At 40.9% G+C, this 24,600-nt stretch overlaps 1 protein-coding gene across 2 annotated transcripts; it reads right to left on the minus strand.

Moving 5' to 3' along the window:
* Positions 1 to 426: 426 nt before the first annotated feature.
* Positions 427 to 23,127, minus strand: septin5a (septin 5a). Of its 2 annotated transcripts, XM_069682406.1 has the most exons (12): positions 22,999 to 23,127; positions 22,840 to 22,853; positions 5,555 to 5,645; positions 5,264 to 5,350; positions 4,794 to 4,917; positions 4,558 to 4,692; positions 4,271 to 4,388; positions 4,066 to 4,167; positions 3,611 to 3,707; positions 3,367 to 3,502; positions 3,136 to 3,238; positions 427 to 1,567 (listed from the first exon to the last, which is right to left on the minus strand). In XM_069682406.1, the coding sequence occupies exons 1-12, from the start codon at positions 23,042 to 23,044 to the stop codon at positions 1,505 to 1,507; spliced, it is 1,116 nt and encodes a 371-aa protein (XP_069538507.1). In that variant the 5' UTR covers positions 23,045 to 23,127; the 3' UTR covers positions 427 to 1,504. The 2 variants fall into 2 exon arrangements, with proteins under 2 accessions (XP_069538507.1, XP_069538506.1); XM_069682405.1 differs by lacking the exons at positions 22,840 to 22,853; positions 22,999 to 23,127 and adding an exon at positions 7,580 to 7,981.
* Between the last annotated feature and the right edge of the window lie 1,473 nt (positions 23,128 to 24,600).

Raw genomic sequence — 24,600 nt, forward strand, 5'->3', positions numbered from 1 at the left:
GCATTTTATTTTCATTGATGATCAATGTATTGTTTATTTTCTAAATAGAGCCTAAAATGACATCCTCAAATGTCTTGTTTTGTCCACAACCCAAGTTACTGAAACCACTAGTTGCATTCAAATTAAAGTTGGCAACTAATTGAAATATAGTTGCAGCTTAAGATTCTGCACATCTTTTACACGCATTCATAGTAATGTTGAGCGTGTTGTATGTCCTGACTATCAGGGAGAAGATGCCGTGTGCAGCGCAGAGGAAGAGTGGATGCAGGAGATAAACATGACTCAGCAGATCATGTTCCTGCAGCAGCTCCTGGTCGGAGCTCGGCTGCTCAGACGCTGACAGCCGGACGTGACGGAGGATATCGAACGATGGCCGCTGGACCTCGTACCACTGCGACACATTCAGAGAAACAAGAGAAGCCGGAGTGACGAGAAACAAGAGTTTATTTGTCACACTTTATAAACGGGGCACAGGCTGAGCTCACAACCTTCAGGCAAAATATGTACTGTTTCTCAGCATCAGCAAACACACGCGCACACACACACACACTCTGAAACAATCTCACACACAGGACACATTTTCACAGGCAGCAACTCACTTCCAAGGAGAGGATTAAAACAGAAGCATAGACACAGTATTTGCTCCTTGTTATTGATCTTTTTTAAAAACAAACTGTAGGTCATGATGCATATAAATACAAGCACAGGGCATCGTCTATAAAGCAGTAAAAATAGGCCCTCAGCGTTTAGCGGATATGAGTAATGGCAGCATGCTTGCACATGCACCCTGCACTGCACCGACCCTCTCATTATGTCAAAAGCTCTCCATTCACAGTAAGCCACTGGCAATAAGTGCATTTTCAGCTCAGCCAGCATGTAAAAAATGCTGGGAGAGGATATTTTGACTTGCCATATGTGAAAAAAATGTCACATGACGGTAATAATGAGGATCAGAGAGCCAAATCACAAAGGATTAAAGTCAAAAGAAGGAAGAGGAGTGTTATGGACGGATACCTGGTTGATATCAGATGAAATGTCATGAAATTAACACTCACACACCCGATCACACGCTCACAAACACATAATAAAAAACAATATTCATGTTCAGATTTAAACATCACCAACAACCTAAAATTCTTTACAAAACATCTGGTAGCACACATGTTCATACCCTGACAAAATATCCAAAAAGTTTAGCATTGCATTTATAAATTAGATACACTGAGTAGTAATTTAAATTACGCATTTATATTATATATGTTAAGACTGTTAAACCACAGCAGGGGGGCTCAAAATGGGCGTACGGATAGTTTCAGAGAAGAAATCTCCCTCTGACGAACGACCCTCCAGGCAGACAAACTATACAAAGCACCAAACTGAGGAGAAATGCACAGCCAGAGTCGCCACTAACACGTCATATCCATGTTCATCGTCTGGAGGTCTCTCTGTCGTTCAGGGGGGGAACAGCAGGGGGCGCTGCAGCACAGCTCTGCTCCAGCAGACATCACTGGTCTTTGTCGTGCATCTGCTGCTGCATCTTATTCAGCATCTCCTGCATCCTCTTCAGCTGCAGACACAGAGGAACGTTTAGTGTTTAAGCCTCAGACGGAGCGTTTAGATCACGTGATGCTAAAATCAGCTTTTATCGGATGCTTATGTCAGTTTAATCTTAGAATAGATTAAAGATCATACAGACTGGCTTGAAGATAAAACTCACTGCTGTGGATTTAAATACATGCTCACATATATAACGAAGAAATACTGGCACTAAATACATGATTTAATTTAGGATATTACTGATTAAAAAGTTAGACATCACATCAACATCACAAAATACAGAACAGTATAATGGTCACCCAAAATGACCAGCAGGGGCATAAGAGGAAACTATTCTTTCTACAATTCATTTAATTAGCAGCCTTTTGTCAAAAGAAAGAAACTAAAAATGTGCAACATAAATGCAACGACTGTCGGGCTCATCAAGTTTCAAGAATGTAACTGTAGCTGGATAACCCAATCAGTGGATTCATGGAGTGTGAATAAACTACACTACTGCTGCACGCACGTCACAGGAAACCACTGTCCTTCAAAATAAAAGCGCAGCATCGACTTTTTTTTTTTCAAGCTCACATCTGGGACCCACTTTGTGATCCCGACCCACCATTGGAGAACCACGGTATTAAAGGACTCAGAGGATGAAGCAGAATCTGTTCTGAAAGACTGGACTGCATTTGATTTGTTGTATTTGTGCTGCATGTACAGGACTGACTTTGATGTTGTTGACTTATATTGTGTAATTGTTTAATGTACACAGTTGTTAAGATCACTGATAAAGTGATGGATGACTTTCTTCTTACACCGAATGTCGGACGCTAATTTGATCAGATTTTTAATTTTATAATTAAATTAATTTTTACATACCAGGACGTATGTTGTTGCTTATGTTCTTAAGGGTACGACAACATTTGTGTGCATATTTTGTAACAGGGTCACTATTAAATTAAGTTTCATAATGGGCTTTTCTTTGAGGACATTGACATAATAATTTTTATAGATGCATTTTCTCTCCTTGTCGTGTTCTGTATCTAAATTAATGTTTAAATGTTTTAGTTTTAGTAAATGTTTTTCTTTCTTTTCCATGTTAATTATTATTCTATTGTTTTATCATCAGGTGACACTATAAATCTTAATTATTATTGTTTGTATTTAAGAGAGCAGGGAAACTCTTTGAACTTGAGATTCATTTCATCGTTATTTCTTTATTTGACAGGACAGCTGAAGAGAGACAGGAAGCGTGGGGAGTAGAGCGCGGGGGATGACATGCACCAAATGATCGGCAGATTGGGAGTCCAACCTGTGATCAGTGCGTTGAGGACTGAAGCATCTGTACATGGGGCGCCTGCTCTACCAACTGAGCTAAACCAGCACCCCAATTTTGTTGTCATTTCACACTATTCATACTTTATATAATCTAACATATTCAAATAAGCTCCTTAATGTCTATTATATATCTTAAATATATAAATTTATGAGAAAATTCAGATTCAAAATCACCTAATTTTGGAGATAAATGGTTTTCCTAGCATTGTTTTGTTAGAACAAAGGCCTATGACTGAAATTGAAGGTGCTTCATACCTCCTCATCTTTCATCTTAATTAGCTTCTCAGTCTCCACATCCGGGGTGGAGAGCGGCAGGATGGGGATGGGACTCTCCATACGGTTGTCCTGCGCCAGTTTACTGAAGAGAAGAAGAAAAGGAGGCGGTCAGGTGAAGCAGTTCTAAAATCTGTGAACATCAGCAATTATCTGACATGTTTACAAAACATTAAATCTCTCTCTGGTGTTTTCTTTCCCACACACACACACCTGGTCATCTCCTGTATGCACTGCGCTCTGTAGTTCTCGTAGTGGACGTCACAGGTCACGTCTTTGAGGTCGTGCATGTGTGAGCGAATCAGCATGTTCCTCAATTTCACAAAGTCACAGTGCGACTGGTTCTCCACTGAGAAAAACAAGCGTAAAATGAATAAAGTTATGACATTAAAGCTGTGTCTAATTTGCATTTTGGCTGAAGACAGCTGCACAAATATATGTTAATAAATGTACATACCTTCCACAATGCCCCAGGGGTAAAGTCTCCCTCTCACTCTCTGCCCTCGAGCCTCCACCACCGTGTTACTGCCGATCACAGCGAAGGGGGTGCACTCCTGCACACACAGACAAGAGGGTTGTTTTTTAAACCTCTATATAACCAGAGAAAGCTGACTGAGCGTGCTGTGCCCTGGTACGTAATCACAGTTACAAAAGGCCACAGAGCAGCTCAAGAGAAGCGTGACTGAAACCGTTAACACAGTTTGTTGTTATTTTTCTTTTATAGATTTTCCCAGCTGATAAGTGGATCCAAGCCAGAAACTGTGAAGCTTAACAAATAAGATAAGAAAAAAGAATGATTGTCAGCATTTTCCTACTGAACTCCTGAGTGACAAAGTAAACCCCAGAGACGTGAAATGACCTGCTCTTTTATTAAGCGGATTGTGTAAGAGACGTCTGCCTGCCCGGCCTCACCTTCAGCTCTTTGTCAAGCTGCTTAAACTCTTCATCCTCATCGGAGTCGCATTCTGGGAACTGGTACACTTTGATCCCGAACTTGTCTATTTCCTCTCGTATCTGGACGCACACGTTGAAACACACAGGCACAACAGATGTCAGAATAAACTGATGACAGCGAACAATATGGACACAGACAAAGAGCAGCAGGTCAGGCACTCACTCGGTCTTTGAGCTTCTTGATCTCGTTGGGCGTGAGGCAGTCGGCTTTTGCGATGAGTGGGATGATGTTCACCTTTTCGTGCAGAGCCTTCATGAACTCGACATCCACCGGGCGCAGCCTGCGGAGAGAAATCCACACTGAGCATGAGAGAGAAGTGATTAAAGTCCTTCAAAGTAAAACAGTTTCAGTAGAGGACTCCCTGCTGGAATTCTACAAGCAGAAAAGGTGTTTGAAACATTTCCAGCAACTTAGGTCACTGTCACTTTTGCGTGTGTGTGTGTAATTACCCGTGCCCAAATGGAGGGATAAAGTAGAGGCAGCAGTGGACTCGGTTGTCCTGGATGTTCTTCCTGTTCAGGCCGCTCTCATCCCTGAAGTATTGCTCAAACTGCTGATCGATGTAGTCTGTGATCGGCTTCCAGCTGAGACATAAACGCACACACAGATTTAATTAGCAGCTCCTTCGAGTGCGCAGGCTGAATCAGGTAAATGTCAGACGAGCGGGTTTTCCATCTCAGCTCACCACTCGTTGTTGTTGACGGCGTCTCCGAACCCCGGCGTGTCTACGATGGTCAGCTTGAGCTTGACTCCTTTCTCCTCGATGTCTACAGTGTGTTTGATGATCTCCACAGTCTGATTAATGCGCTCTGCGAAGTCATCGACACAAAGAAGGAGAAAAGGAGGTGAGACAGCCTGAACTCATGTTAGAGATGATGATGGGAATAAGTTGTGGCTATTCCCAGAGGAGGACACACATTGCTACGCCACTATCCTGATTGAGAGGTCACAGATGGACTAAATGCTGTGAGTTACAAATACATTTACAAACTAAACAGACTCTTCGCTGCAGTTTTGTGACATATTTTAAGTTATATGTAAAACAGACAGTGGTCTCTGGTGCTGAAGACCATCAGAACCTCAGAGCTTTTATTTAGAGCGCAGTGCTTTCATAATGACCGGTACATCAAGATAATAAATAGTATAAAGACTCACCCTCAGCATTCAGTAACTTCCTGTCTTTGTAGAGGTCTGTGAGGAACAGGCTGTTCACCAGGGTGGATTTACCCATACCAGACTCCCCTAAAGGAAGAGATCAGAAACACCTGTCAGTATAATGCAATCACTTTACAGCCTCCAAAATGATCATCAACACCTTTTAAACTTTAATAAAGGTAAATTAAATACAGGGCTGTATTTTTTACAGACTGTGTTGGCATTAGTTGGTGTATCTTACAAAATTGCAACTGATTTAAAAGTGATGAAAGTCTTCTGTTACAAACTGACCTGCAACCATCAGCGTGAAATCGAAGCCTTTCTTCACAGACTTCCTGTGGACCTGGTTTGGAAGAGTTGCAAAGCCGACATACTGTTTCTCCTGCAACAGACAGGACACAAAGAAGAAGAAGAAGAAGGTGTTTAATATTAAAAGTGTCACCAATATAGTGCTGATTGTATGGATTGTTTTTATCTGACAATTGTATCAGAATCAGAATCAGAATTGGTGTTTATTGCCAAGTAGGTTTACACATACAAGGAATTTGTTTTGGTGATTTTGGTGCAGAACAATTAACTGTGAATAAATGAACTAGAATAAAATTAAGTCTTAAATAGAATAAGATAAAAAATAGGAATAAGAATAAAAATATAAAAGCAATATGTATAATACAAATAGTACAAAATAAAAAATTGTATTAACAAACAAAACAAGACAAAACAACGCGCACCATCACACCGAGGAGGCCAACTGCGGTGCCATCTTGGATCGTAAGTCAACAGTCAACAGTTATTTAATCACAGCAGTCCAAAACCAAAGAATATCATGTTTACTCCAACATTAGTCCAGTTGGGGAATGTAAAGGAGTGCATTCACTGAAGATAAGTACCTCACTTTCTGGTTCTTTACCTTTTTACTTCTCTACAGTTTGGAGGCAAATGTACTTTTTACTAAACTACATTGTTTTGAAAAATGTTGCTGTTGGTTACTTGATCAACATCGGACAAATACATTCTGATATAGAATAATAGTTAAGATAAGATACATTTAGATTGATAATCCTTTAATTTGATCATCAGTAACTACAATTCAATAATATTGAATAAGATATATTACTGTAGAATAAGCCATAGTGCACAATGAGTACTTTTACTTAATCCTAACACTTTGACTTTAAGTCAGAGTATTTCTACACAGTGGTTTAACTTCTTTCACTCAAGTACAAAGTACATCTTCTACCACAGCAAAAGAAAAACAAAAGTACAACATTCTCACAGTTGAAGCACTTGTCCTCAATTTTATTTTTGCTTGAGAAATTATTGAAACATCAACTTATTATCAAAACAATAAATGTTGTCATTAGCTAAATAGCTTCAGCTCTGCTACACACATCAAACACAAGCAGCTTTAAATCAGCAGCGCACCAAATAACTGTAAAAGAGCTCAGAGGGTTTCTAATGAGAAAAACAAAATGTATCTGGCAGCGTCTGATGCAATAAAGAAAACCACAACAGACACAAGACGTCTATAACACAGAAAATCTACAAGTGCGTGGAAAAACACGTGCACAGAGTTCCCCAGAATAACCATCGTCTCAGACTTTCCACTAAAACACAAAGAGAGCCAGAGGATACCAGAGGACACCAGCCTCCCTCTCTGTGTGTCAGACAGTAACTCTCAGTGCTGCATCTGGCACAACGTCATCCTCACCCTACAGTACGCGCTGACATGTGTAGATATAAATACACACTCGAGGCCCGTTCTGAGCATTCTCACACACACACACACACACACACACACACACACACACACACACACACACACACACACACACACACACAGAAGCTTCATTCAACAGACCTGAAAAGCTCTTTTTTTTCTCTGCAAACACACGCAGCCGGAGTCCTAATATTCTGTCATAACTTGTCACAGGCATTTCCGACAGTCGCCTCGGGTGAGGATCAAGTTTGCTAAAAACACACACATTCACACAAAAAAACCACAGGCGTGCAAACAGAGAGCACACTTGGCGGAGGAGTGAGAGTTGGGAAACTGTCGATAAATCAACGAGTGATTATAAAAGAATCTCAGCAGTAAATCTGTCACTGTGCAGAGGGGTCACATGTGCAAACAGCTCCACAGAGAGGAGGAGATAACACCAAAAGATGCTGGCAGTCAGTCTTAACGTGTGAGGGCTTCTTGTTTATGCATGTTTAAAGTCATCCTGAACTCTCTGGCTTTGTTTTTCCTTATATGTTGAATTTTTCTCCATATTTTCACCATTTTTTTCCAAAGTAATCCATCTTTTTTTTTACCTTCTGTCTTGCAGTTCTCACTCGTGGGCACAGCAGCCGTTCCACCAGTTTTTCTTGCAGCATGATGGCATCCATCCCAAACCGCTCCGACACTGACGGACCAAAATAGCCACGGGTCTCAAAAACAGCTCGGCAGTGATACGGAAAAACAGCAAACTTGCAGCCGCGAGACCTTGACAAACTCTTCTCTCGCTCTGTGCCTGGTCCCAAAGCGCCTCTAACACACCTCTTTCCTGATTGTGCTCTTTAAATATGCACCTTTTGTTCCTCCTACTTTCCCACTCTTGATTCCCTTTCTTTTCTTTTTTCTTGCCGTCTTTCTTTCTGCCTTTCTTTCTTTCCTCTGCCCTGCAGCGGTCCGACTCTCCCTGTTCAGACAGGTACGGAGGAATTCTAACTGAGAGGGAGGGAAACGGAGCCAGGGAGTAAGAGAGAGGTGGCAATTTGAGGGAGGAAACAAGGGAGGGATGGAAGGAGCGAAGGTCTAAAAGAAACTCATTCATTCAGCCTGGATTCCCTCCCCCCCCAGCTCCGACGGTTGAAAAATAAAACTGTACACTGAGAGAAGTGACCACCAGCTCGCAGAGAGAGACGGACAGAGCGTGTAGATGTTTGTTTGACCTCAGGGTGAAAAGATGTGAAAGAACTAGTTTGAACTTGACAATGGAAAAAGCTGCAGCGAGTGAACAGATAAGAGACAAAGGCTACAAGTACAGGCCTGTGGAGCGAGAGTATCGGATTATTGAGTAAAGAAACTTGTCAATCACAGTGTTCCCTGAACGCTCTGTGTGATTGTGAAACAAGGGCTGCTCAGCATTGTCTAATCGAGTGGTTCATAGAGCCTTAAGGACGAGAAAAACAGCAACTAAAACAATGGCTGAACTACAGAGAAACATGTGGCCTAATTAACTGATTATACAGATGGATTGTTATTGAATATGCATCAATTAGTAAGCTGGTTTTTACTGTTGTGGCTGGTCGAGGTTGAGCTCTTTAAAACAACTTAAAAGAAAGTTCAGAAGTTTAATCAGTTCCTCTGCGAAAGATTGAGGTCAGACCAAAGTCACGGGACAAATCTGAGAGGTTTTGAAATGATTAACGGGAAAGGAAAGAACAAAATTGTGACACACAAAACTTTGTTTACTATTTGTACCTTTGTCTTTTTAGTGATGTATTGGATCATTTTACCACTTTGGACCTCAAACAATTATTTAAATTAAACTAATAGAGGGGAAAATGTTTCTTAAACTGCTTACAATTCATAGATTTGTGAAATGTGTGAGAGGGTCTAAAGTAACTTTTTACACAGGTCACAAACCAGAAAGTTTTGGAGTGACAACTTTAACCTGAAAAGCATTAACAGGAAACAGAAATACTCAGCTAAAGCTTGAGTACCTCTAAATTTTATCATTTGTTATGTCACATCTTTATGTTTTTAGCTGACTGTATAAGTCTGCACTGCTCATGATTATGCCATTCTCAGTATTTACCATCATCCTTTAATAACCAAGTGTGCACAAAGTGGCCGCTGTACAGCAAAATCATACAGTTTCACCTTAATTGAAGGCCTCTCATACTCACACAACAGTCACCACTAAAATCCATCCATTATCTATACTACTTATACTGCTCAGGGTGACGGGGGGTTGGAGCCTATCCCAGCTGTAATTGGACTTGAGGCGGGGTACACCCCGGACTGATCAGTCAATCACAGGGCTGACAGACAGACAGACAACCATTCACGCCACACTCATAACTACGGGCAATTTAGAGTCTCCAATGAACCTAACGAGCATGTCTTTGGACTGTGGGAGGAAGCCCGAGTACCCAGAGGGAACCCACGCATGCACGGGGTGAACATGCAAACCCCACACAGGAAGGCACGCTACGTCCGAGCTGGGGTTTGAACTATAATCCTTCCAGCAGTAAACTGACGTGCAGCCAAACAACCAAAATGAATAATGAAAGTATAAAGAAACCTCACCAGCCAAATAAGGTTTTGGAAAATGACTGAATGCCTTTTTCTTTTGAGTTACATGAGAAGATGGATTCCTCTCTCATGTTTTTATGCTTAACATGAACAGCCAGATGCCGGTTAGCTTAGCTTAGCTCAGACAGTTTAAACAGGGGGAAACAGTTAGCCTGGCTCTGTGTAGGTGTAACAAACTCCACTAACCAGCATGAACGAAGCCCTCTAATGTGATCAGGTGAGACAATAAATAACTTGTTAATCTCCAAGTTTAATGGGGCTGGTGCAAGATATTTCAAAATAGGTATTCCCCTTTATCAGTGTTTAAGTTAAGCCTCTTTCATGTCTGCTCACTCTGAAGTTTGTGACCTCTCGAGTGCACTTATGAATCCAATTATTTTCCTTTGCGATGGAAAGGTGCTTTTGTTTGTGTGTCTGCTGTTGTCACCTCTGAGCAGAGGGCTGCTGATTGGTCACACAGATCCCAATAATATTTTCTTCATTATTTAGAGGAGAAATGAGCGTTTCACCTCCCTCATCCACCAGGTTATCTGAAGTATTGATTAAACAGAAACCACAAAGACAGAGCAGCTGACTCCTCCTGCCTCTCAAACAGCTGAGCAGCTCCGTCTTTAAGATGTCTTACTGCAGTTAATCTTATGCTTAAAGATTTGCACATGTGTGTGTATGTGTGGTCATGGAGGGGTGCCATGGTTTAAAAAGGTTTACATAGCCTGGTCTAGACTGTAATGAAAAGGATGTAAAGCAGATCAGTCACTATGTCGTCTCCTCTGGTTACCTCAGAAGTTCGGCGTGTGTCAGTGTGTGCGTGTGTGTGTGTGTAGAGGTGAATGAGGTATATGGTCACAGAGGTTGCAGTTGATTGCTTCCAGATGTGACAGTGGTGTGTGTTTGTGGTTGTGTGTATGTTTGGGCGTGTCCGGCTCATACATGATGTGGGCAGCTGAGCCTAAACGCTCTTTGAAATAAAAGACCTTTTTTTTTCTCTTTTCTTTCGGCACGCCCGGCGGTGATGCCACGTACAGTGTGTTACAGTCCCACTCCACACCACAGGGGGGAGACAGAGGACTCGACTGTGATTAAAGATTAAAGGTCTGTGACTGCTGCTTCCTCTTGAGGGGGAAGAGAGGATCCAGGTTTTCTCCTCTGTTGTGGTGCTGATGCTGAAGTTAGTGGGGCTGCGTGATGAAGAGTTGTATAGACATGAAAGAGAGTGTTTGTGGAGGAGGGGGATCGATCTGAATAGGAGAAAGGAACAGATGTCTTTAAAGGGTATCAGAATAGCCCCCCGGCTAAACCCCCCACCTTTCCCTCCTCAGCTGCCAGCTGTCCCTTTAACCCTCAAACAAAAACTACCAGACAAACTACATATAATCCCTCCTGTCACGCTTCTTTTGTTACACTCAAATTCAACATCATGTTCAATTATTGAATTATTGAGTGAAGCCACAAAGTTGCGTCTTCATTCACTCCCTCTACCCGACACTTCATATCACTCCTTGTTACTTCTTTAAACTCTCATGTAAACACTTAAATATACACATATATGGGCTTTCAAGTTGGTTTAAAGAACCAGGACCAGATTAGATGTGGTATAAGGGGCTATTTAGATGTTTTTAAAAGTGGACTGTAATCTGTGAGAAAATGTTTTAAGAAAAGTCTGTTGCATCTATTTTCTCTCCTTTCCTTCTTCCTTCTGCAGAGCACAAAGGATGGAAACAGGGTCTGAATAAAGAAAATGTCTCGCACCATCTAATATGAAGCTCCCAAACAACTGCTATTTACACTTTTGTAGCAAACAATATAAAATGTGTTAATAGGTACGGAAGCCCTAAGCGGACATTCATCCATTCATTTTTTTTACTCCATTTTCCTGTGATAACGAGTAATTTAAAGTTGATTTCTCCAGGTCTTGACTTATTAAGCACCTTATCACAGGAAAACGCCCTAAACATAGATGTATAGATGCATGTCCGCTTAGGGCTTCTGTAAATAGGTGAGTGTGCAGTAGGAAGATTTAGATCTGTGTCCCCCTGTTACCAGTCTCATGCTAAGCTACGTTTGTAGCCTAAGCTTTATAATTAGTCTTCAGATATGCAGCACTTTGGGTTTATGGTTTAATTTATTTATTTAGGATCCCCATTAGTTATTACCGCAGGAACAACTATTCTTCCTGGGGTCCATAAGGTTGCAGTTAAGTAGTATTTTCTGTGTCAAATAAACTGTTCACTGTTAAGTCCATCAAATGTCAGAATCCAATGACTAATTTCCCGTTTAGTTTACCAATGTGATCAAATTTCTTCTTTTGTCTGAGCCATTATTGAAATCCTCAAACTGTTAAATTATTAATGATATAAAACAGAGAAAAAGCTGAGAAACTTTACATTGTAGAACCTTAAAGCAATTGGGTCTGTGAGTGAGTGACTGAGTGACAGTACTTTCAGAGCCGTAGAGAGAGAGAGAGTTGCGACATCGCAATGGTGGATCATGCAGCATATTGGACCTCCAGTGACGCGACTCTCTCTCTATACGGCTCTGGATACTTTGTTCGGGGAGTAGGTGGGGCTGCTCCTCCGCTGCTGGCCTGCTGTCCTCACCTACGTCTGCAGCGCGCACCTGCTTTCAAACACGTTGTCATCCGCCTCATAAGGACAGTCTTTGTAACACATTGCCCACAAAGGCGCACACTGACCTGATGCGGTCAGCCACATACTAGGGTTTGACCTCGTCTTGTTTCTCAATAAGTGGCGTACAAATTACTTTTCAAAAGTGTTGCCTGGGGGTATCTCAGGGAATCTCAGTTCATTAACCGAACAGTCAACTGACTTATCATTTAAGCACTGATTTCACTCTCCATCTACTGCTTTGTAAAGTGTCTTATTTAGTTACTTTAGTTAGTTAACAACTACTGTCTGCCCACTATCTGTCATTTGGACAGACTTGTATAACGTTCAGGATCCTCATGTGGACAAAATATGGTCTCCAACTTTGTTACTAAGTGTTGAGACTTCCTCGCTGTCAGAATAATAATCCCAGTTTTTAAATGCACCATGACTTTGCCTGTCAGTTTGTCAATGAGTAAATATGTTGCAGAGGCAGAGGTCCAGACATCAGCAGGCAGCGCTCAGCTTCTTCCCCTCAGTCACACAAAGTCATGGCCTTACAGGAAACCACTCTCAAAAGGCCCCAGCAGTCAACTCCACTGCCAGGACACACACACAAACACACACATACAAAAACTAATCCAAACGAGTCCGGTCCAGCAGAGTACCCATCATGCCCTGTTGCCAAACACTTTAGAGAGGCTGCAGTGATGAGACACCAAAACACAGTCAGGCTGAAGAAGACGCCTCAAATTCTGAACTGACCGTGAAAAGACTCAAGATGTGCAAACTACAGATTCACTTCCTCTGGTTAACATGTTTGAAGATTATGTATGAAGAGCATCAATGGTGACGTGTCCTATTTTCACAGTTCAGTGTGCAAAGGAGGACCAGAATATCTGTCACAAGTGGAGGAACATTACATGACTTAAAAACAAAGAGACAAGCGCAGCTCTTTCAAAGGCTAAATCAGTTTGAACACTGCCGTTCAGTCCCTCTTTACTACAGTGAAGATGCTGCCCAGAGTGGTGTCTGCATGAGAGGGTTTTTCTTACAGGGGAACTCAACTTATTTTGCACATTAAATTCTGCACATACCTGGGTATAAGTAATCAATAAAATAACTGATAAACGTGGGTCAGGGTCAAGACTTCCTATCTAAAATTAATAATCTGGAGATGTTGAGTTAGAAAGAATTGAGCTTGCTGCTTAAAGGAGTTTTAAAATAACCACTTTCTTCTAAAGTTTAAATCATAAGCAACATAATCAAACTTTGTCTACAAAACATTGAGAGGTTTGGCTGCTATCTCCACCCCTTTTCCGGCGTGATGCTATGCTCCGTCGGTACCTTCTGCGACTCCTTGTCATCTCAGCTACAAATTCCGCCCGTCTGTCCGAGCAGCGCTTGAACATCGATCCAAATTTGTCGCCGCCGAGTTTGATACACAGACTGAATGAGTAATAGATACAATAAAGACCTAACCATCGAAACATCTTCACTGTTTACTCACCCTGTCTCCAGTGCATTTGTGACGTCAGGTGGTGACGCAGCAGAAAAGAGACTGACAGGAGTTTACTCCACTGGCAATGGGAAAAGAGACAATCGGCATCTATAAGCAGCTCTTCCCGGGTCTGAAAAACCTGCATCAATGTGCTAATTTCAGTGGGAGAGGGGTATATGAGTCATTTCGACAGCGAAATTTGTAAAAATAGGGCCCAGGTTTTAAAAATACCGAACTTCTCCTTTAAGGCTAGCACCACACTGTTACATTAGCTGCCACTAGCATAACACACTCGACTCTCTGACGAAACTTTTGGTGTCCCAGTTGTATATTGGGAAATGTAGGTGACAAAAAAGAAGAATATGTGGAATAAATATGGACATATTTCTTGTAATGTTGCATCAGTTTTAATCCCTCATATGTTAACTGTCCATCGTGAGACCAACAGCCTTCCTGAGTGGTGTTGATATTAGTAAAGGATGATGGGTAATGCTAAAAGGTAGCGCAAAGATGATACAGTCAGCAAACTGGCACAGATGTGTCAGTTATACAACAATATATATTAGGTTTGCTAATATTAGACAAGCTACTGAGGACGCCACACAAGTGAGACTTTAGCAGCCAAACCCCTCAATGTATTGAATTAGGCAAAGGTTGATTATGTTGCTTATGATTTTAACTTTGAGAGAAAAAAAGCGGTTATTTTAAAACTGGCAAAGGATTCTTCAATCATCTTTCAAGTTAGTGAAAGAGGAATTACTGGAGGTCAAGAATACAACTACATGTCTACCAGATTCCCGACATAGAGTACTGAGCACATACTCACTCACTTCCCACTCCTGCTGTGTTTAGCGCAGACTTACAGTGATCTTTAAACTCAGTCTTCACAGTAAAGTTGTGTTAATTACTGAGTTTAAAACTGCGTGCTGTGTTTCAGACCGCCTGCGATGCAGCAGAGAGGAGCGGTGACCTTTACTGATGACTTCTCTGTGCCTCTCAGTCGTCCAGCTGACTCTTTCACACCATTAACCCTGATCGCTTTGGCTTAATCGTTGCCAGCCCACCAGTAAGAGAGGCAAGAAGGGTAACAGGGAGAGATAAGGGGCAGACAGGAGGGGTGAGGGTGAAACAGAAGGAGAGGGGTTTCAAAACAACATAAATGGACCATGAGCCCCCTGGTCCCCCCTCGTCTCCTACTCTGTTATCTCTCCATGGAGATGCAGAGGCCTGCGTGCACTTGTCTCTTTAACATGCTAATCTGGCAGCATGTAATTGCTCGGGCAACAATAAAATTGCTCCACTGAAGGACACTCGGCTGCAGAGCCCAGTTTTAGCATGCGCCCGTTCGATGACAATAGGCACTTGAGGCAGCATGGCTCTAACCTTGAACGGTATCATAGACATGTAGTTCCCCTGAATGTTGTCAGGAAAGAAGTTGGACGAAAATGTTGAGGAAGGCTGGAAGTTGCATTAAACAAAATGAGAGGACACAACTTGGCCTCACATCAACACTGAGTTAAAACCAGATATATCTTATTTTTCTCTGCCAAAGACTTCTTTGTTATAAAAAACAAAACATCAAACAAACAATTCCTTTTCAATAACTCAACATACACAGACCCTCTTGGTAAATAGAGCACTGGTTCTCAGCTGGTCAAGCCTCAGGACCCACCACTACCTCCTTAAAAGCGCAGCATAGACTTTTTGCTACAACTTTTTTTTTCAAGCACACATCCACGACCCACTGGAAACAGCTCCGCGACCCAACACTTGAGAAGCACGGCACAAGAGAACAAAATGTCAATTCACGGCTAAAAATAGTCCCCAGCACAACACTATTTTCTTCTGTTTGAGAAGCATTGACAAAAAACTACAGTGCCAAGCTGTTTAAGGAGACTTAACTTGATATTTGTAACCTGTTGTCAAGGATTAACGCTCTACGTAGAACTGACCGGGCCTCAGGTTGAGTGGTGAGGTCAGCCAGTATTAGGATTTTTTTCCAGGATTTGTTAACAGTAACAAAAGTACACTTGACAAAAGAATCTTACTTTATTATGGATTGCATTAAAAATCATTTTATACTAGTGGCTAAAGGCGGACTCAAGGCTACGCAGGAAAGTGGAGCTCAACTCTTAAAGGATCAATTCTCCCGTGGAAAAAGCCACTGTCAGTCAAAGCTGGTGTTCTCTGTAATCAATAGAAGCAATAATATTTTAAATTGGTGCCATAGCTGTGGAGAAAGTTGTACAAACAGCTCGTGGTTTCGCCCATTCTACATTCCTACAACACCCAGCGTGCATTGCGCCCCTCCCTCTGAAAGGAACGGCCCAGCGAGAGACGCTGGAGTGACATACTACCAGTCAAGGACATTGATCGCTGCAGGCAATGGGTCAGAGCGGTACAGAATCGGAAATACGACAAGAATATACCTGTGGATCGTCTAAAACATCTTCAGGTCTGCAGTCTACATTTCAAACCTGATGATTTTGATTAAGACATGACATCGGAGGCAGGCGTCCTAGATTGAGGAAGTGTAGATTAGCGAGCTCCCTTTTCCAGGGCTCATTGGAGAAGCGGATAGTGTCCTCCAAAGGCACAGAGAGAAATTGCATTTATTTCCTACCATAATGTCATTAGCTCTACATAAAAGCATGACAGGACTGAGGTTGAAAATTGGTCCTTTTCTAGTCTAAATATGAGCATTGTTTGTGATTTATTAGAATATAATTCAGATCATTTTGCTTCTGATTACGTAAAGAAGAAACAGTTATGAAATAATCTTAATTCTTTTCATTCGTTTCATTGGATAACTGCTAAGACCTCTGATCCCTGTTTCGAAAGAACGAGTAATCTCAACATATCAAGGCTGAGAAAATACTTGAGAAGGTTTTTTCAAAGACTCTACTATCTGGGTCAGTCAGCCTCCAGTTACTTTCCAAAAGCCTCTTGAAATTCAGAGCTGAGGCATGACGAGCACTGCAGCGCTATGTATGAAACTCAGGTACAAAATTAACACAAGCATCTCACACGCTCTGCTGAATCACAGGCGTTACATGCATGCCTGCAGTGTGAAGGAATGACAGTATGTGCATGTGAAGACACTGCAGGGTGTAAACTCCTGAAACACCTGAAGAAGAACAAAGAGCTCGACTGTCACAGAGGAGAAACGCTGCAAAGAGACGCACGCTCACAGAGATGACAGAAGCTGCTCCAGCCTGCATGATGTTTAGTAAAGTAGGTTATTGTGAGTCACACACAGAGGGAATAATGTTGCTCTTTTGATCATACATCCACTCTCTTCCACACTGACATCTCTGAACTACTGGATGGAGAACAATTACAATATGTACGGGTGTTTATGATCTGTAGAGAAATAATCCTGTTTTGATGATCGTCTGACTTATTGTCGAGCGCCATCATCAGATGAAAAACTCTCTGACACTTACTTTGCCATCATCCTCATCTATACATGCTAACAAGGATTAAGAGAAAAGTATATCTGCTTGTTAGCCTTGTCAGTGTTAGCATTTTAGCATGCATACATTAGCATTTAGCTCATGTACCATTTTACCTAAGCGCAGCCTCACAGAGCAGCTAGCAGGGGTGTAAAATCACAGGGCACAAACACAAACGCAGATTCTTCTACCTGAACGAGATCTATTTCACACTTCTTTTTTTTTTGCACTCTTAAGTGTGTCAACTTAAAAAGCATGGCACAAGTTGAAGGCTGGCGGTTGCAGCAAGAGATGCTTTAGCATAAAACATAAAAAAAAAGTGCCCCCAACTGTTTGGATTCACTTCCACTGAAAACAACCATGTCTGACTAGCTTGACGAAGCTCTAGCTAAACATGTCTGTATGATTGATGTGTTATAAAGAGCTGGATAAAGATTTAATTTACATTTATTTAGACAGGACTGCATTAGCAAACGTACTCTTCTGTGCTGACTGTACATCCTGTGGTTATGGAACTGTTCTGGATGGCTCTTCATCGCCCTCTTGAAGCCTCATTTTTTTTTACCTTAGCATAAGAGCGGACGTTGAGTATGTTCAAAAGGGCCATTAACATTTGTCTTTTAAATGTATTCAAACGTTCTCTGCTGTATCTGGAGTGTGTGCTGTTGCTATAAAAAGTATATCTGATCTGCTGATGGGTCATTACAAACTGTGCAGTCAAAGAATATTCAAACATGCAGAACTACAGTATGTTTTAAATTCTAGTGTGTAGAATGATGCTTGAGACATCTAGAGCTTAGTGTCTAAACCTCACATGCTTCTATGATACTTATACTACAAATAATTTTTTTCTACCTTAAAGCTGCTTAAAGAAAAAAAAAGAAAGAAACTGGAACTTAATTTAATCAATAGTTATCATAGAGAAGAAAGTCCAAGAATTCTTCTTACAACTTCTATTTTCTGCTGAAAAGCCTGATCCACAGGGGGTTTAAGACCCAGTTTCAGCACCCCACCCAACCCCCCCGTGTTACGCCTATTCCTGGTCTGCAGCTGGTCCTCAATGGGAGACGGTGAGGCTCCCATCTGTGTAAGTGGCAGTGTGTGTTTGTTTTAGTAGTGAGGGGAGAGTTCGGTAATGGAGGGAGAGTGAATTTAGAGGTGGAGCGAGACTTGAGTGCATCTGAAGCCAAGTGACACACAAACGCATCTGACTCAACTTCTGTTCACTGCTCCAGGAAGCGATGTGACCGCTGACCTGATGTCATCACGACAGACATGACATTTCAGACCGACGAGACAACAAGGTGTGATAAGGCTGAGACGTTTGAACACAACTACATTAAAGTTTCACTTTCTGATAATGCATGCTTTAAAACTGTGTGTAAGTTTGAAGTGACGACTTTTGGGCTGCCAGTTTGTAAAACAAAGTCTCGGGCTGCTAAGTCATTAATCATCAGGTTATAGAAGGAAAAAGTTAATAATTCATCTGTTATAATAAAAATGATAATATTAATAATACATATTTTAAAAGTACTAATCCACAAGTCTTTAACTGTGGATATTAATATGCTGTTACTAGAGTCTACACACTCTTCCAGAAGGTCAGGATCAGTTAGATTACATTTTCTCAGAGGGCTTTTCAATCTGAATAACAAACAAAACATTTCTTCTTAACTGCTCGATGCAAAACAGAAAAACTCAAGGAGAACATCAAACATCGAAGGAGAAAATGCAGAGGGACAACAGAGGGTGGATCCCTCCTCCAGGACAGATAAACAATCTCATTATTACTTTCACAAAGGACAAGCTGAATTCAGAAGATATTAAACAGACCATCTTCTTAATTGAATACACTCAGGAGTAACTCTGTTTACATGGGCCAGTACATTATGCTAACTGCAACATGCAGCTACTTTGACTGTTACTCAGCAAAGCTCTACAAGTAATCTAAGTAAAATACATTTAATATTAGACACACACTTTGTGTATTTGTGGTTGTGTCTATTGAGGCTCCAGTCAGAGGGGAAACATAGCTGTTGCTCATTCGGGATTCATTTCTTCTCTTTTTATTTTTGAATTATTCTTGTAAAAACTTCACTGAAGCTGCTCTTCTTTAATTATTAATGTCTTATTTTGCTATCTTGAATAGTACCATGTTTATCCTATCCTAGCGTTTCCCTGCTTCCTGTTTTATCGAGTCCTTTAATTATTACATATTTTTTTACCTTGTGCATGGATTGTGATCATATTGTTTCCATGGATTTTCTGTTTCTGTAAAGCACTTTGTGTTACATTCTTGTTGTATGAAAAGTGCTCTCCAAATAAAGTCTAATTAACTGATTTATTAAATCTAACACTGTTTGGCAGCTACTTATGAACCTTGTAATGAGATTGTTTTGCTAACTGATGTTTGTTTTTGTGTAGCTGATTATAACAGCACTTGAGGTATCTGACATTAAAACATTTACATGTGCTAAGGTAGGACTGAATGTTTCATACGATGGTGACAAAAGTATTCTTGATGTGGTAGCCTACACACTTCATCTGATCGTCGTGTGCTTCACTATCAACGTGATATATATGGTATTTTGGTTTCTCAGCCAACTGTTGATAAAAACTGATTCTAGTTTCTGCTCTGTGAATAAATATTCAGAGAATATCCACCCACACGCACAGAATAACCACCACAGAGGATTGTGGGTAGGTCAGATGGTGTCGTGCACTTCTTCAGAGAAGTGATGAAATTGGATTTTATAAAAAGACTGTTGCCCGGCAACGTAATATCACAGCAAAGGGAAGTGACGGCAACGCGAGGGAGAGAGATGTGGAAAGAGGAAGGGGAGACAGGAGGGGTATGCTGGGAAAATATTGATCTAGGATTGATTATCAGTTATGAATCTTTCAGCTGTTATGATCTCAGCATTCAGTCACATCGTGTAATGTTTTTATCTCTAGAGCTCTCCATCCTCCTCCTCCGCAGCCTGAGTGATCAGAAGGAGATATTTTTCTCACAGTGACCGGCAGGGTCGGCTGCAGTCGAGTATGTGGGAGTGAAATATGGATAAATCAAAACTCACAATGTGTAAAAACTGTATCATGATCTCAACACTGACTCGAGTGAATGAATATTTACAGGAGGAAGGGAACAGCTGCTCTGACTCTGACTTTAGGTCATTTTCAGTGTTCCTGCACAAAGTGGAATGCACAACGTTTGAAAGCACACCACTCTACAACAATCATAATCCAGTTTTTCCAGCCAAAACACATAAGCTTGTGTGTGTGTGCGTGTATGTGTGTGTGTGTGTGTGTGTGTGTGTGTGTGTGTGTGTGTGTGTGTGTGTGTGTGTGCGTGTGTGCGAGCAATAATTTTGACTATTGGATTTAGTCCAACTGTGAATTTCTGGCAAATCTGTTTGCAACATGACCAGCTTACATGCACCAGCAGCGAGGGAGCAAAGGGGGACAAAGATCACTAAGGAGGCACAATACTGGACAAATATGACGATGACAAAAAGCTTTATACAGAGTGAAGAGACACGCGGGCAAGAATTAGAGGGCCATATTTTAAAAGGGTTCCTCGTTAACAAATACATAATCTTTCTGTCATTTGGCAGGTGGTTTTGTGCAAAGCAACATGAGCTCAACCTAAAGTTTTTTACATTATGTAAAAAAAAAAGTATACCTGCTCATGTTTTGGATTTAAGGAAGGCCATTTTCTGTTAATGTACTGCTGTAAATCTGAAGAATAAGGTATACATTATTAACTGTATTGTTTATTCTACTTCAGTTTGTAACAAACATTTCCAAAAAATACTTTCAAACTTCCATATTGCACGATGAGCACTTTACCTTTTGATACTTTAAGCACATTTGCTACTTCTGAAGTACGTCAGAAGTATCATGATGAAGCCTGAATTTAACTTGAAATGAGAGTATTTTTTCCACACTTGCCAAATCAGCCACATGGGCTCTCAGGCACAAAGTTGAAAATGTAAATAAAGTGGAGAACAGTTACATGAATGTACATAGTTTTAAGTTTATCAGGCAAAGCTAGCTACAAATAATCCATTCTAATAAAACGGTCCAGTCCTACAATGGTTTTGATGACTTTGTATCAGACAGGCTCTGACTGGTTGTTGGTCATTCTGTATGCTGTAGCTTCTGGTGGTTATCAGTTTAATTATGTTAGTTCTAAGACAGTGGTTCTCAACTGGTGGGTCAGGCCCCAAAAGTGGGTCACGGAGCTGTTTTCAGTGGGTGGCATATGTGCGCTTGGAAAAATAGCGACTGTTGTGGCAAAAAGTCGATGCAGCGCTTTTATTTCGAAGAACATAGGTGTCCACTGATGTGCCTGCAGTAATGCAGTTTAGTTACACTCCATGTATTCACTGATCGGGTAATCCCAGCTACAGTTACATTCTTGAAACTTGATGAGCCTGACAGTAGTTGAATTTATGTTGCAGTATTTTGCATATTTAAGTAAAGGAAATATTTCCCCTTATGCACTGCCAGCATTTTGGATGACTATGTAACTGTTGTCTTTTGTGATGCTGACATACTGTGATGTTTTGTTCCATCTCAGGTCCAAACTGCACCACTTTTCATTCAATATATTTGAGTGGTTGAGAAAATCAGAAATGTGGGTCACGATGTGTTGTTGAGGAGGTGGGTCCTGAGGCTAGACCAGTGGAGAACCACTGTTCTAAGAGATGTTTGTAATATCAACGCCATGCATTTATATCAATAAAAGTAGACTAGTTACTTATCTCAGTTCATTGCATTTCAAAAGCACTACTAAATGAAGCTTTCCAAATGACAATAAATATCTTAATATGTCTTTTAAACAGAATCAACAAAAGAAAAAGAAAAAAACATAAAATTTTAACATGAAGGACTGTTGTATTAATTTAGATTAATTTAGGTAAGCATTTATAATAAGCTGGCAGCAGTCTTAGTATTTACTATTGAATTGAATTAGCTTTAAGGCTGTTAGAGTGACTAAACTGTGCTATTTCTGCAATATAAATTATTCTTTATTCATTTTTACTAACGAAAAGGTTTGGTGAATCATCCAAGCACACAGGCTCAGCACATGCAAATACTTCCTCGGTCAGCAGACACACTGCTGAAGAGGAAGAGGGGGAGGAGGAAGGTCCAGGGTCATTAGAGATGCGACCTCCCCTGTAGGCTCATGTGGCAGCTGTGTTTCTGAGCTGAACAATGGTCAGGAAGGGTTTACTAAAAGCAGCCAACAGCAGCGACTGCAATCATGAGTCGTGCTGATGCAACGCTGACAATTAGATCAGTCATCCGGTGGACTCAGTGACCGATAATCGCTAATATTTCTGCAGGGTCGCGGAGGAGAGGATGGAGGAGAGGATGCTGCCGTTTGAGTACCATGTTGGCTCCTCGCCGGCCTGCTCCACATATGGGTCTAAAAATGAAACCTCACCCCCCTCCGCCTGTCAGTCTGCTGATCACAGCTCAGCCTGTGATGGCATGGCTGCCCTCGGAGCATCTTGCGTATATAAGATATATACCACAACACGAAAATGACCAAAATATCTGTTCTGAAGCGCAAATATTGCTGCTGATGCTGCTGCAGACGCGGCCGTGCAGTACGAAGCCATATTCAACAACGCACTATATTATACATACCTTCTCAATAGCATTTTAAAAAGAAAAATGAATATAAAAAGGGTGTCTCTTACCTCCGCGTTCTCATCTATTGGCCATCAGAGGATGGATGAGGAGGAGGCGCAGGTGCAAGGATGCAGAGCGACGCCCAGGGACACAGAAACATGAAGCAATCATTCCATCGATTCTCAATACAAAGATGGCTGTAAATAAAATCCAGGAACCACGCTTACCTGTTTTGACCGGGATCCGGCTTTTGTACCTGATGTTGCTCGTCATGTTGACCGCTCTCCTCCCTCTATATTACCGAAGCGACGGCTCACAGAAAGCGGCCCCCTCGCCTCGCTTCCAAACCCCGGACGGACAGCAGGAGGGCGGGTCGAGCTGACAGATGAAAGCTCCTCCTCCTTCGCACGGACTCAGCCAGTCACACAGCACCGTTTACTACAAGCAGGGGTCCTTCCAGGATGCCATGAGGTGGGTTGGGGTCCAAAACAACCTCATGGTCATCAAAGATATAACCTTACTAATCTCCTGAACAAAATTAGCAGTCTTATGAGTCTGTCTCAAAAATGGCAAAAAACCATGGTATAGGCGTTTTATAATAGCCTACAGCCGATAATATTTTCAAGACATGACAACTTCCCAACAACACACCTAGATAACCTTTTCACTTCAAATGTGTGTTGCTTTTTTAAAGCTTTCTCAGGGTTCTTAAGGTATCTTACTCAAGTCTTGAGGTCAGTAAAAATGCTCCCAATAGTAATACATGTAGTTTAAAGTTATGGGAAAAAAGGTTCAAAAGATGAAAGTATTGACATAACCGTTGAAATACATTTGTAAGAATTAATTGATGAACGTTTGAAATAGTTGGCTAAAAATAATGTAAAAATGATTTTTAAATAAGCCAAATGTAAGTGATAAACGGTTGAAATAGTGTAACAAAGTAACCCCAATAGACAAATGGTTGACATAGCAAAACTAATGGATAGGCGGTTAAAGTAGCTGGCTAATATTAATGGTTGGAATAGTTAGTCATGGACATAAGGTTAAAATGCTTACATTAAACTGATGGATGAACATCTGAAATACAGGTAGCTAAATCTAGTGGATAAACCGCAGAAAGAGTAAGCAAAAATAATGGATAAAACATAGAAAAAGTTAGCTAAAACTAATGGATAAACAATAGAAACAGTTAGATAAAACTGATACACCATAGAAACAGTTAGCTAAAAATAACGGATAAACAGTAGAAAGAGTTAGCTAAAATAATGGATAAAGTTTAGACAGAGTTAGCTAAAACTAATGGATAAAGTTTAGACAGAGTTAGCTAAAACTAATGGCTAAAGTTTAGACAGAGTTAGCTAAAACTAGCAGATAAACAGTAGAAAGAGTTAGCTAAAATAATGGATAAACGGTAGACAGAGTTAGCTAAAATAATGGCTAAAGTTTAGACAGAGTTAGCTAAAATAATGGCTAAAGTTTAGACAGAGTTAGCTAAAACTATTGGATAAACGGTAGAAATAGTTAGCTAAAATAATGGATAAAGTTTAGACAGAGTTAGCTAAAACTAACAGATAAACAGTAGAAAGAGTTAGCTAAAATAATGGATAAAGTTTAGACAGAGTTAGCTAAAACTAATGGCTAAAGTTTAGACAGAGTTAGCTAAAACTAACGGATAAACAGTAGAAAGAGTTAGCTAAAATAATGGATAAAGTTTAGACAGAGTTAGCTAAAATAACAGATAAACCATAGAAAGAGTTAGCTAAAACTAATGGCTAAAGTTTAGACAGAGTTAGCTAAAATAATGGCTAAAGTTTAGACAAGAGTTAACT

This window comes from Semicossyphus pulcher, unplaced genomic scaffold (genome assembly GCF_022749685.1).
Source record: "Semicossyphus pulcher isolate SPU_LCO1_2020_fin unplaced genomic scaffold, fSemPul1.0.p SCAF_6, whole genome shotgun sequence".
In the NCBI taxonomy this organism is placed as follows: domain Eukaryota; kingdom Metazoa; phylum Chordata; class Actinopteri; order Labriformes; family Labridae; genus Semicossyphus; species Semicossyphus pulcher.

Excerpts from the sequence above, each read along its gene's own strand:
- septin5a (XM_069682405.1), bottom strand. The coding sequence starts at position 7,654 with ATGGATGCCATCATGCTGCAAGAAAAACTGGTGGAACGGCTGCTGTGC. Across the intron at positions 3,708-4,065 it reads AGCTTGACAAAGAGCTGAAG|GAGTGCACCCCCTTCGCTGT; the intron begins GTGAGGCCGGGC and ends CTGTGTGTGCAG. Across the intron at positions 3,239-3,366 it reads TGCATACAGGAGATGACCAG|TAAACTGGCGCAGGACAACC; the intron begins GTGTGTGTGTGT and ends TCTTCTCTTCAG.